Here is a 12,999-nt window from a genome sequence, read left to right as displayed (position 1 = left end):
TCTTCTTGAATAATTCAGCATCTCTGTTCTCCATGTGAAAGTCAACTGCAACTGTGGCCGCTCCCTTGTTCCTTGTTGCTGCCGCACCTTTGGGTCCATGCGTGGGGCACCGGCAGCCCACGGCCAGGCTAGAGTTCCTGGCAGTGGTAAAAGAAAAGAAAAATGAGAGGGATGAAGGTTGCAGAAGTAGGGAGGAGAAGACGGGGTTTGGAGCAGGAGGAGCTCAGGCTCCAGCGCAGTCCCGAGGAGCTGCGTGTGTGCATCCCCCCAAACAAGCCTGGTGCTGGCATGCCTCTTGCAGCGAGGTTTTGCATGAGGATCCACGTCCTGACTCTGATGTTTTGGAATAACAATGTGGGAGGGAGGGAGGCTTCAAGGACCAACAGTAGTCCCAGGAGAGAAGTCAGGCACTCCCAGGAGAGAAGTCAGGCACTCGCTCTGTTAGGGCACGTGCTCCCCTGGGTGACGGATGTGAAGGTGGCTTAGCAAACCAGGGAAGCATCCCTCAGCATGGGGGCACACGGTCCCTAAGGAAAGCAGCACTAATGGGTGCCTCGTGGCTGGGTTGGGTGCAGCAGCAGCCCCCATGGTGTTGGGGTTGCGTGCCTGGAGGAGAGCCCGGGGCTCGGGGCCCTGGGCAGCAGGAACCGCTCAAGATGCCCTTTATCTGTGTCCTGGATGCAGGCATCTCTATTCATTCCAGTGGATGGGAAGCCAGTCCAAAAATAATACGTTTGTTTTCTCAATCTAGCTTTGAAATGATGAATATGAGAAAGAGTAAAACATGGTTTATATCTATAAGGGACTAAAACAATTCTTTGTTTGTCTTCATTGAAAATTCTGCTTAGCGATTAAAACTTCCTTTAAAAAGGAGAGGTTTTGGAAAAAGCTCGTGGCTTTACTGTTCCTAATTGTGATGCTGGTGAAAATATTTCACTGTTGAATGACTGCTGGGGGTTTTCCACTGGAAAAGGGCGATGGTCTGCACTCGCCTCTGACAAATTGGTGATGCATCTTTATTGAAATGCAAGAAGTCAAAACCATCCGGTCATGGCGAGTTTGCCTCAATAAGATCATCTTGTGTGGGGAGAGACGAAAGGAATTACAAACCTTTTGCAATAAAATACAAAGTAAGAGGGGTTCTTCAGTGGTTCTCAGTGTTACACAAAACCTATTGGAGCAGGTCTGGATGTGTTACGGGAGCAGCAGGATGGAGTTCCCTCGGACGGTGCTGTTGAGTGGGTATCTTTGTAGCTGAGGGTCACATGTCTTTTATGCTCAGTGGTAAAATGAAAAACAGCGTTTGCACTGATGGTGTCCTCCAAGCCCTGGTGGTGACGTACTGTGACACTGATGGGGAGGACTGGAGCACATCCATTTCAGTGGATATTCAGCTCCAAATACCAGGCTGTGGGTTCGCTGACTTCAGTAAGCACACCAGCATCTTTTTTCTCTCATTTTCAGGTGATCTCTGCAGTATCCAGACTCTCCTTCCACAGTATTGCTCAAACCAAAGGAATTAGGTAAGAACCTTTCAATACGATGCTTTAAATAACATTTCTCCCCTTCCATATTCCTAGTATTTTAATCACATCAGAATCGTTAGAAGCCACACATATTAGGGTTAAACAGACATCACGGATGCCTTGGGGATGTAGGTAGGGCACTTGTAAAAGCACCTTACAGGCTGCTCAGGAATAGTTTACAAATAAAATAAGTGAAAATGTCACAAGCTGTGTGCAACACACCTGCTGGGGAGGGTGGCAGGGTGGGTTTGCCTGTCTCTTGCTGGAGACGTCGCTCAGGTCCCCTCTGCAGGGGCTGTGCAGCCGAGGGCTGGGACCCGGGAACGCCACTAATGGGCTGGGATCCCAGGAATGCCATTAATGGCCATCCCTGTTGCCCTGCCCCGGGAGCGCTGGTGTCACCCCACTGTCCCCAGCCGTCCCCTGCCCTGCTCTCTGCAGAAGTGCCCAAGTGGAAATTTCTTCCTGGCTTTGAGCAAGGCACGTCATTGCTGAGTGGGTGATGAGGGTTAGTAAGTAACGTGGCCCTGGCACCCAGGGTGGGCTGCCCGGCTGCCGGGGCCCCTCCTCCCCTGCTAATTGAAGGAGCAATGGAGAAGGAATTAAAAACAGTAGACAGTCCTATTAGGTAGAGCTGTTATCCTGGTCTTTGTTCAATTCCCTGCAAATTTGGTTTGCAATTGGTTTTCTGTTAGTGTGGGGTTTTATTCTTAATCTGGCAACGTCTTCTTAATAGAACCATGACTGGGAAGAGTTCTTAGCCTAAAGTACCTTTCCTTTTTTCTGGGGTGTGTGTGTTTGTTTCCCCAGCTATAGAACACATTTACTTTTCTGTGCAGAACGTGTCTTGCTGCTCTTCCAGTCAGGACATAGCATGGCACTGGTCTGCGGCCGCATCCCAGGGACAGGCACAGCCACAGCCAGGGTGCAGGGTGCAGGCTGGATGGGGCTCCAGCTTTCCCTCTAGCCCTGCCGCCCGTGCCCACCACCCCACGCCACAATTTCCACTGTTGGAACTTTTTTTTTTTGCTGCCTCAACTGCACTCATATTGCTGGAGGGGAACAGCTTTTCACGTGTAAAACCAACTCGGAGCCTTCCCATCTGTTAAACACAGACCTGACAGATCCCACAAGGGCTGGGGGGAGATTCAGGGGGTGAAGGCTGGAGGAATAAAGGCGTGCTGTAAGTTAAGGACTGTTTATTATTAAGGATAGCCCCGAGTCCTGGAGAAGCCTGCAGTGATTATTATTTTAAGGGAAAAGAGCATCCAAGGCGTTGGGAGGCAGGGAGTAAGGGGGGAAGCCGGGTGCAGGAGCTGCAGTGTCTTGGCAAGGGCTGGGTTTAAGTCTCGGGGCATTGCTGGAGGAGGTTGCAGTGTGTCACTCACCCCTGGCCAAGCCCTTTCCTAGGCACGGAGGTCCTGGTGTCAGTTCAGGGGATGCATGAGCTGGCTGTCTTCTGGGAAGACTTTGGCTGAAGCATTGTTGTTCCCATTGAGGTCTCCCGCTGCCAGGGATGGGTGGGTTGGGCGATAGCTGGGATCCAGGGACAGGGAGGCTTTGCTATTCTTGTGGATATGTGGCTTTTTCTCATTCATTTAACAGCGAGTGTTCATGGTTCCCACTGAAATCCCTTATCTTGGAAGCCTTTGCACTGTAATTACACAAGAATAGCACAGAGCTTAGTGTGTCTTTGCTTCTAACTCTGTTTTCCTGCGTATTATCCCTGCTTCTCCTCCCCATTGCCAGCACTGCAAGAACAGAAAACGCTGTTACTCCATTAGCTGGAAAATGCCCCCCCAGGGGGTGTCCCCTCCCATCACCGCTGTCTCCTGCAGTCAGAGAGCCCTTGCTTTGTCCATTGCTGCATGTTTTTTCCTTTCTAATTAGATGATTTCTTGCTACACTATCACAAAAGCCTCAATGACAGAAACTAATCTCAGATGAATTAATTTAATCTGTGGGAGCCAGCTGCAGCTCTGGCTCTCTGAAGGGATGCTCACGTTGGCCCCCACTGCCCTCCGCTCACTGGGGTCCCCACTGACGATTGGGGTCCCTATCCTTCCCTTCCTCAGTGAAGATGCTGCTATTGAAATAAATGCAGAGAGTCTTGTTGGCTTAGGCATGGTGCTCAAAACCATGGTAAATACAGTGTAATTAGGATGGTATATGGATTCTGCGGTCTTCAGCCCCACAGCCTGAATGTGGCTCTGCTCCAACCCCTATTTTAGGGTCTCAGAAGCAGAAGCATGCAAATTAAGAGTGAAATAAATCCCAAAGCCTATTACTTGTCCTTAAATAAGTTCCATGGCATATAGGGTAGAAAAATAAAAATCAATCTCATATGCAATTCAGTGGAAAAAAAAAAAAAGAAGTCTTTCAATCTTAATAATTTCTGGATACATGAACCTTGCCAGAGAAACCCTGTTTTACAAAGTAAATCAGATAGCTATCAGGATAGCTATGTTGAGATGACAGAGCGTTCCTTCCAAGAAACAAGCTACAAGCAGCAAAACATGGCAAAAAAATGATCTCGAATGCAATGTTTTGTTTGCATTGCAGCACGCTGCTAAGGCTGGGCTTAATCTCTTGCAGCTGTAGCTACAGCCCGTGCTGCGTCTTCCCCCTCCTGATCTGTTCTAGTCCCAGCTGCAGGTTTCAGAAGTCCTGCAGAAAACAGCGTCAGCCTCCAGCACTGACCTGCCTTCTAGCAGGTGATGGCCTCTCACGATTGCAGAAACAGATTTCTCACTTGCACGAGGCTGTGCAAGCAGCGCAGGCGATGTTTTCCCGCTAAAGAAGCGTGTAGTTGTGAGGACCGCTACCACTGGGTTATTTCTGGGGTAGTGCCCTGTGTATAAAAAGATTTTTTTTTTGGTGTGTCCTAGAAAAAGGTGTATTTACTTTCTTTAATGTAAGGTGTACAGAGGAAAGATGGTTTTGTGGCTAAGGATGTGTCCTGAAGGGAAAGTGGATGCACGGAACTACCTGTGGGTGTTGGCTCTGCCCCCGGTGCTGTACGTGGCCCTGGGAAAATCCCTTAGTTTTGTACGTTTGATTTTCCCGGCTCAGAAATGGGGAAGTGAAAAATGCCTTTGTGCACCGGGCTTGTGGGAGATGGAGCCCTGCCTCTTGGTCTCCTGCGGGAGCACAGGTTCTGCAGGAACGGGATAATACCCTTTTCCTGGTTTGTTTTTTTTTTTTTCTATCCATGCATCATTTTATGAGGCTGGCTGTGGGGACAAAGAAAAGATCCTCACTGTGGAGCATCACGCGTCTAAGGAGAGGGGATTTTTTTTTTTTAACTGTTACTGTTTCTTAGCCTTTCCCCATCTGTCTGGAGGACTGTCGGCGGTCCCAGTGAGAAGTTGCCGCTGTGCACCTTGCCCATCCGTGGCGCTCTCTGAACAAGGAGCCTTTCTTTGACAGCCAGGACGTCAGGAATTTCCACCACAGCCCCAACCCACAGCTCAAGTCCATCGCTCCGTTCTCACAGTGGCTGGCACGAAATGCTTCCAAGCCAGGCAGGAGGATTTTGTAGCAGGCAGAAACAGCGTGGTCGTACGTGCACAGGTTCTCCCGTGCTCTGGAGCATCGGTTTTCATTCCCTTGCCAAGTTTTCTTAAGCAAACTCAGCTCTCCAGAGGACAATAGGACTTCTTGCTGCAGGACTCAATAAACCAGGATTTTATTTTTTTTCTTAAAGCCTTTTTTTGTTTTGTTTTCCTTAAAACTTCCCTGCTGCAGCCATGGCTTTTCCCTGTTGCCCATGGTACATTCCAGCATCCTCTGGGCTCCGGCCGTTGTCCACCTCATGCTAGCAAGCTCCATGGGCTGAAGGCGAGCTGTGAGCAGAGGGGGCATGTGTTTTTTCATCTCCCCAAGATAGATGTTTTTCCTGGAAGCAGAGTTTTGCAAGCAAAGCAGGAGGTTAAGGAATATTGGCTCTTGCTGCCTGCATGCATTTTTAATGTGTGCACAGTGAAACCATCTGAAAACGGGAAGGAGTTAGCATGTTCAGGGGCCTTTTACTAAGGCTCTTAATCTAAATAAATCCTTTATATATGAACTGAACCTCTCAGCGACTTTCTTCAGAAGGCACTCAGTTAATAAAGTCGATTTAAAATATTTGCAAACGGGGAGGAGGGCTGAATCCTGTTTGTCAGGAGGAGGTTTTCTCCTGCGGGACCAGTGGCAGTGTGTTGGCTGGCTGGTGGAGGGAAGGAGAAGGGAATGGTTGTGTTTTCCCCATCCTGGGGGCCAAGGCAAGACCTCCTTGGGTCGGTGTCTGGCCCGAGCTTGTTGGAAGAATGAATAACATCAGTTTTCCCTCCAGGCAAACACAGCAAGGGCAGCCCCTCACCCTGGGCTGAGGTTTACCTTGCATTTAAACAAAGACATAACGGCATAAGTAGAAGTCAAAATGCTGGTTCTCTTGGTGTTTAACCTCTGCGTGTCACCAGCCCTGAGGTGATGGAGCAGATGTGCTGGCAGCCGAGGGCAAGCCCTTGGGGGGAGCTGCCTGTTGCCTGCCGGCGGCTGCAGGGCAGCTTTGCTCTGGGGTGCGGGGGTGTCCCCTCACCGTCCCCTACACAAAGAGCTGGGGTTTGCCATTCTGCTTACAGGAGGCTGGGAGCATCAGCAAAGGAGAAGAACCCTCCTGGCTGCCCAGAGGATGGGCTGGTGCCTGTCCCAGTGCTTCTCTGACCCCCTGCAGATCCAGTGCCAGGTGGGTGTCAGGGCTCGGTGTCCTGCAGGCACCCTGTTGAGTGCAGACCAGTGTCAAGGCCATCGTGGCTCCGTGTTGCCCATCTCAACAATGCAGATAGTGAGATGAGAGGAGAGAAGCTCGACGCTGGGATTAGCCCAGGTCGGAGCCACCTCCAGGCAAGTTCAAAGCAACTAAATGAGCTGTACCAGCATCCTTCCATCAGTGAGAATTTAACTCAGAGGAGACTTTCCTACCGCCCTGCTTTGCCTGCAAACCCTGTGCCTTGCTGATGAGGTTCAGCATTGCTTTGCCAGCAGTTTTGCCCAGGTAAACTATTAAAACAGACTGACAGGCTCAAATTGAGGTTTGCAGCATTATCGGCCCTCGAGTTTCTGTACTTAAGGGCTTGCCAATAATATCAGGATGTGTGTGTGGGTGAAAGGGAGGAGGGATGGGAAGGGAGAGTCGCAAGCATCCCGCCTGCACCGTTCACGGGGCTGTGATGTTCCCGTGTGGAGCGAGCAGTGGTGCCCCATGCAGTGCCCTGCCTGCCCGCAGGAGAGGGGCAGAGGGGGCACGTGGAGCTGGACCCATGCGGGCAGCCCCCAGCCCCTGCCCTGCAGAACATGCGTGTGCCTGCTCCCAGCGTGTGTCGGTTTGATCTGGAAACTCCTCAGCGTTTCATCCACCAGTTCAGAATTAAACCCAGAGTTTTGTCCAGGTTTCATGACTTAAATCTGTTTTGCCGTCTGACGGAGCCCCGCTACAGTAGGGGGGTTCTCTTATGTTTGTTGGGGGGGTGACCATGTAAAGGAGACTGTGACCCTGCCAGCAAATCCCACTTCTTGGAAAAGATGGGGTGGCACAAGTTCTGGCATAGCTGATCAAGGAGATGCTCCCGTTGCTGTCCTAGAGGAGAGAAGGGAGATACGGAAAAATCTTTATGGAATTTGCAAAGATTCTCCAGCATGATGGAGGCTTCATGCTGATCAGATTTGGTCTCTGCTCTGCTGGTCCTTGGGGACGGTAGCTTAACACAGGAGGCAGTTCCAGCTGTGTGTGAAAATGGCAAGCAATTAAAGTCGCTAGCGATTAAGTCCTGGAGTGTCTTCTGATGAGGAGGTAGTTACAGGACCTCATCTGTAAGGTTGGTTTTACAAGGACTGTTTTATTCATTGCCAAGGTGTGCTCTGTAATTGCACCCTGCCCATTATTTTTTTTACTGCCGTCGTGTATCCATTGTACGTGCTTTAAGTGTTGCTATAAAATGGATGGAGAAGGCTGTGGAAGGAACCCATGTCTGGAAATGTGTATGGCTGCTGTGCAGCGTGCTCCAGTGCTCTAGGGAGTCTGGGACTGGGACCAGTCCTGGGACTGACTGACCAGCACAAACCCACAGAGGTTCAGCCACAGACCTCACAAGCCAGGGGCCGAGGGGAGATGGTTTCTTGTGACACAGACAAACCTTTAGGAGTGACTGTAAAGCTTCTTCCTTTGTCAATAGGCAAGATCATTGGCTAAAAGCAGTTCCTTTCCAGCTAAAAATGTTTTTAACACGTTTATTTTGGCAAGCGTGTATCCTCAAAGACTTGCTCCTAAGAGAGTCTGAAAAATATCATTGACATGTTTTCCTGTGCGGCTGCTTTGTAGGCTTGGGAGATGCTGAGGTCACCCCGTAAGCATCTGCTAGTAAAAGCAAAGGCAGTTTCTCTCACCCCCTCCCCACCAGCAGCTTCACGTAATGAAGATACAGTTCTGATGTGCACAGCTCTGCTTAATAGCCACGTGCGGGGCTTGGGGGTTTTTGGGGTGCACCTGCCTTGTCATTGCTCATGGCCTTGGCCCGTGTCATGCGTCTCTCAGCCTCATGTGTCACCGGCCACCCTTGCACCATGTCACCTTTGGGTACCACAGCTTTCTCCCCTGTGCAGGGTCTGTGCGTAGGCTGGTGATCAGAGGCGCTGGAAAGGTCTCTCTGAAACGCAGTCCTTGCCCCAGGCATGGAGAAGGACTACAGGCTTGGCTGGTCCCAAATGGGGGGCTCAGAGGTGGGGGATCCCAGTGCTGGGGGACAGGGGGGCTCAGGGCTGGGGGCTGTGCCTGGGGAGAGGTGTCCTCAGGTGCTTACGGCTCTTGGCACCCTGACGGAGAGCGGGAAGCACATGTCTTTTTATTCCTTGTGGACCCCAGAAGGTGCTGCTCAGCCCAGGTGGTCTGTTGGAGCTGGTTTACATTGCACAGTAGGACCCCACTTGGCTGGGACGTGCTGGTGGTGCTTGCATGCATGCGGTCAGCAGCGCTGGTGCTGGTCTGGAAGCAGGCAGAAATAACTGTTTAGATATTTATTTGTTTTTATTGGCGTGTGTTTCATAGGATTGCAGCTGCTCAGGTACACCAGAGAAACTGCTGCTCGGACCACTAAAAAATTTCCTTGTGCTGTTTTGCTACAAGTTAAAAAGGGGGGGGGGGGGGGGGGTGTCGTTCAAGGTTTTTGTTTTAACAGAGTGTTTTCTGAAGTTGGGCAATTGCAGAGCCTTGTGGGGATGTTGTTATACATTGTGGGGTGTGTCCCAGGTCTTTTCCTCCTGGCTGTGATTTATCTTGATGCTCCACGGGTGACCAGTGCCATCTGCCCAGAGTAACGGTACCCTGTGCTTGGCTTAGTTGCAGGGGCTGGCCGGGGCGAGGGCTCTGGCCATCTCCATCCACGGTGGGTGCAAAACCCCTGCCCCGGTGCTGGGCTCTGCTGCAGTTTCAAGCCAGCATGTGAGCTGCAAGAGCATCATCCCTCCTCCCCAACCTGCTGCTCACGCGTTCCTGGTGGCATCAGGGCTATGGGGATGCTCTGCTGGGAGGGAGGGCTGCTGATGTCCCTGCTCACTGCGCTTGCCATTGATTTGCAGCCATGCATTTTCAAATCTAGTTTTCTTCTGAGTCAGAGACAAGGGCCAAATCGTTTCCTAGTGATTGGTTGTGCTGTTACCCCAGAGGGTTTGTTTTTTGTTTTTTTGTTTTCCTTTCTTTATGAGAAAGATGTTTCTGGATTCCCCTTTTGATTTTATCCATCTGTTATGGTCAACGTGGAGCTGAAGTGAGGAGAAAATCGTACCACATTCTTGACCGAAGCACTGGTACATGAGAATTTTTTAAAAAATGTGATAATGTGTTGAAACATAAAATTATATGAGCTGTTATTTTCTTGTCTCCTAGTCTCCAGAAATACTCGGTTCAGATTTGAGCTAAAGATAAAGCAGGGCATGCAGCTAACCCTTGGGCACTGTGCAGTGCGCTGTGCTAAATGCTGTAAGTACTCTCCTGCAAAATCATCATCTTTGTGTTATCTGATGATGTAGCTTGCTGTTTCCCCACTGAATTTCTATCAGAATTAATCTTGTGAGAATTTTTGCAAGTTCCAGACCACAAATAAAAGCAAATCATAATTTTTCAGAAGACATCTCTAAAATTTGGCACAGCGTGAGGTGCTTCTTTCCAGAGATGAGTAATGTAACACAATAGTATGATTTTAATTAAATTCAGCAGCTTTTGGTATGCTCCAATGTGTCTTGTTCTGCAGGGAGAGAATTGATTCCACTCTGCTTTAAAAAAATGGCTCTTGGGCATTCATAGCGTGGTTTTCATCCATCTCAGAGCACTTTACCAAAATCATTCTCTTGACGCTGTTCCCATTTCACGGATGGGAACCAAGACTCGGAGGTGCTGCCTGGGTCAGGAGTAGGGCTGGAGAAGCAGCTCCAGATCACCGCTTTGCCTGCCCCTGATCAGCTTACAGCCACCTCTTGGTACCTCAGTACATTAAATGCTGCTTTAATTCACCGAATCCCAGGGAAGATGATGATGAAGGCATTTTCAGTTGCGTGTAAACGTCTTGCAAACCCCCATGGTTTTCTTTGGACAGCTCCTGGAGCGCTGTGCTCGTGAAGGCATGACGATGCGCCCAGAGGACCCGTTACAGCTCCGGGATGCCAGAACCGATGGCTGATGGGGGACCCACGGTCAGGGGGATGGGGTGGTCCCATGCTCAGAGAGTGACTCACCACCCTGGAGAAAAAGAGGAGGGAAAAAGGAAGGGGGAAGGATGGAGCTATCAAAATGACATGCTATGAACAGCCGAGGTCAGAGTGTTTCCCCTGGATAAATAGATTTTGGGTTTGAAGTGGCGTTAAAGCCCAGCAGTGGGACCAACGGGCTCCTCTCTAAGCACGGGACCGAAGCAGGCTGCTCACCCCGCAGCCAGGCTCACGTGGAAAGCATGGCCTGAAGTGGGAAATCTTGGTGAAATCGCAGATTTCATATATAGACAAATGGTTTCCTTTGTATTGCCACAACGCTTTTTTTTAAAAGAGAGTTGACGGAGGAACTGTACACCCAGCCATGGGTTCTGTGAGCTGCTGCAAGGTGTAGTTATGGTCTGTAGACACCATGCCATGGAAACTTTTTTCTGCCAGATCCTGAGCCAGGAAGACTCAGCCCAGCCTGGTCCATCCCAGTAGAGCAGTAGAAGCCCCTTTGCAGCAGCTTGAGATTATGGCTGTCCCCATTTGTGAAGAAATCCCTCGCAGAAGGGGTAGCAGATGGGAACAGCTCAGGTGTCACGGGTGTCACATACTCCACCTGCTTTTTAAAACACAGAAATGTGATTGCTGGACTTAGGAAAACGGGGGGAGATTATTGTGCTGGTGTTGGGAGGCAGGATTCCCACTCCTGGTAAGGGATGAACCACCTCCTTTAGTCTGCCATGGGTGTTTGCACAAGTCCTGAAAGCCTCCTTGCAGAACTGCCTGACAGATGATCTCCACCGAGGGCAGCCTTGGATGGGAACAGCTCCTTGGGAATGGAGGGCAGCGGGGAGGAACGTTTCCACCCTGTCTGCTTCTCACCAGGCTTTCTGTTCCCAGGGCTGGTGCTTGACCCCAAGAAATCGGGATGGAGATAGGGAAAACAGAATGTATGTCGTGCTGGGTCCTCCCTGGACTGTCACACATGGGTTTGAGGCTAAGATGGTACCATGCAAAATCATCAGACTAACGCTGCCCCATCCCTGCCCCTCTTTATTCTCTGTGACAGTGCTGCAGAGGTGAACAGTTGCTAGGGCAAGGCACCCAGATGCTGAAATGTGTTCATAAATAAATAAATCTTCCTGCTTATTGCTGTTAGAATTGCAGCCTTACCTGGCTCTTCCCATTAAATAATTCAGAGGAGAGAGCAGCCAGGCAGTGCATCGGTGTGCGCCTTCCCCCCATAGCAAGGATTACTGCAGGGGAGCAGTGGGGGCAGCTGATGGGGGTACAGTGTGGCATGGATCATGGGGGCAACCCGAGCATCCGCTGAGAGCAAGGGAGCGTTTTTGCATTAGGTGCCTCGTAAAATATTAATTGATTATTCCTCTGTGTGATGCACCATGGCTGTGGTCTGCTCCTGCCTTGCCTTGCAAGAGTGCGTTGCACAAGGTGCTGCGCGCTGTGCGTGTGCAAGCTCTCCAACCCAGAAAGTAGCCTAAATGTTTTGTAAGATCAAGGGGGTGCTTTGCATTGCATGTCGAGACCGATCATCTGCTGTAAGCCTTGTCCTCAAGAGGAGAAGCTCGCTCTAAACGCCATAACAAATTACTTGGTCTTTTCTTCTCTTTTCGGCTCTAAAACAAACACATCAGATTGATCCTGCTTTCGTTCTCTTCTTTGATCTCTGGAAGCGATGCTGTTGAATGCTGTGGGGTTTGACTGTGAAGAAGTCTACTCTGGGAGGTTTATTATCTCTGAGAGCCTGTTCCAGCGGTGTTTGATGTTGCTGGGGCTTTTGCTCTTCATCTGAGCAGGATTGGGCTTGCTGCAGCCCAGGCACAGGCTGGGAGGATAAATGGCTCAGCAGGTGGTTTTCATGACAGTGGAGTAAGAAAGAGTCTGGTTAACTAATGATACTAAACAAGAGATATTTTCAAATTTCAAATGAATTTAAATTAACTAGGATCTCTGCAAACCTGTTGGGTTTCCGTGGACTCAGAATACTTTGCTCGTTACTGTTGGGCATTCCCAGCTGTAGCATTTAATATATGTATGAAGTTGCAGCGCACCTGGAGATCCGTAAGAACTTCCCAGGGAATCAGTAGCTTTTGGACCCCTTGACTTCCAGTGTTTCTGCTCTTCAAAAAATTAATGACATACACCAGCTGGTCGCAAACAAGGGGATTGCTCTTGGGGAGCTCGTGGCTGGGGAACGTGCAGCACCATCACCCAGCCAGGTGGAGATGCTTCTCCCTGCATGGTTGGGGCCAGGCTGATGATCTGCACGCAAGTGTCTAAATGCAAATCCTGTGCTGGACCTGGACATACACCAGGGAAACCCCAGTGAGAAACACTGGGTTAGAAGTTCACCCAGTTGGCTCTTCTTAGCATTGCCTGGACATGGAGCCGGTGGGGCAGGAGTGAGAGCAGGGCTTTCCTCCCCCAGCCTCTCCCCACCATGTCAGGTCTGTTTCTGCAGCCAGCTCAAGTGGGAGATGTTGCCCCAAGATGAGCCCATGGTGGGGAGCCACAAAGGTGATCTGATGGGAAGCGGGAAAACCGGCAACGCAGGGAATTAATTGATGGGACCGGGCTGGCTGGGCAGTGCACCCCGCTCCTCCTGCCAGCACTACCCTGACCCCCCGTGAGAGTCTGTGTAGAAAAGTGTTCAGTGTATTTTTCTGTAGCTGGCTGCTGGAGGTTCATCCTCCTCGGCTCGTTGCTGGAAGATTAATTTTTCCTG

General features: G+C 50.3%; 1 protein-coding gene across 4 annotated transcripts in view; it reads left to right on the top strand.

Moving 5' to 3' along the window:
* VAV2 (vav guanine nucleotide exchange factor 2) overlaps window positions 1-12,999 on the top strand; it is a 149,080-nt gene that overhangs the window by 94,568 nt on the left and 41,513 nt on the right. For all 4 annotated transcript variants that reach the window (XM_080400836.1, XM_080400835.1, XM_080400832.1 and 1 more), the window contains exon 3: window positions 1,465-1,523. In XM_080400836.1, coding sequence (XP_080256962.1) covers window positions 1,465-1,523 — 59 coding nt within the window. The remainder of the gene's footprint in view (window positions 1-1,464; window positions 1,524-12,999) is intronic.

The sequence above is a fragment of the Falco punctatus genome (assembly GCF_963210335.1).
Source record: "Falco punctatus genome assembly, chromosome: 9".
In the NCBI taxonomy this organism is placed as follows: Eukaryota; Metazoa; Chordata; class Aves; order Falconiformes; family Falconidae; genus Falco; species Falco punctatus.
This window is presented reverse-complemented; position numbering and strand designations above follow the sequence as displayed.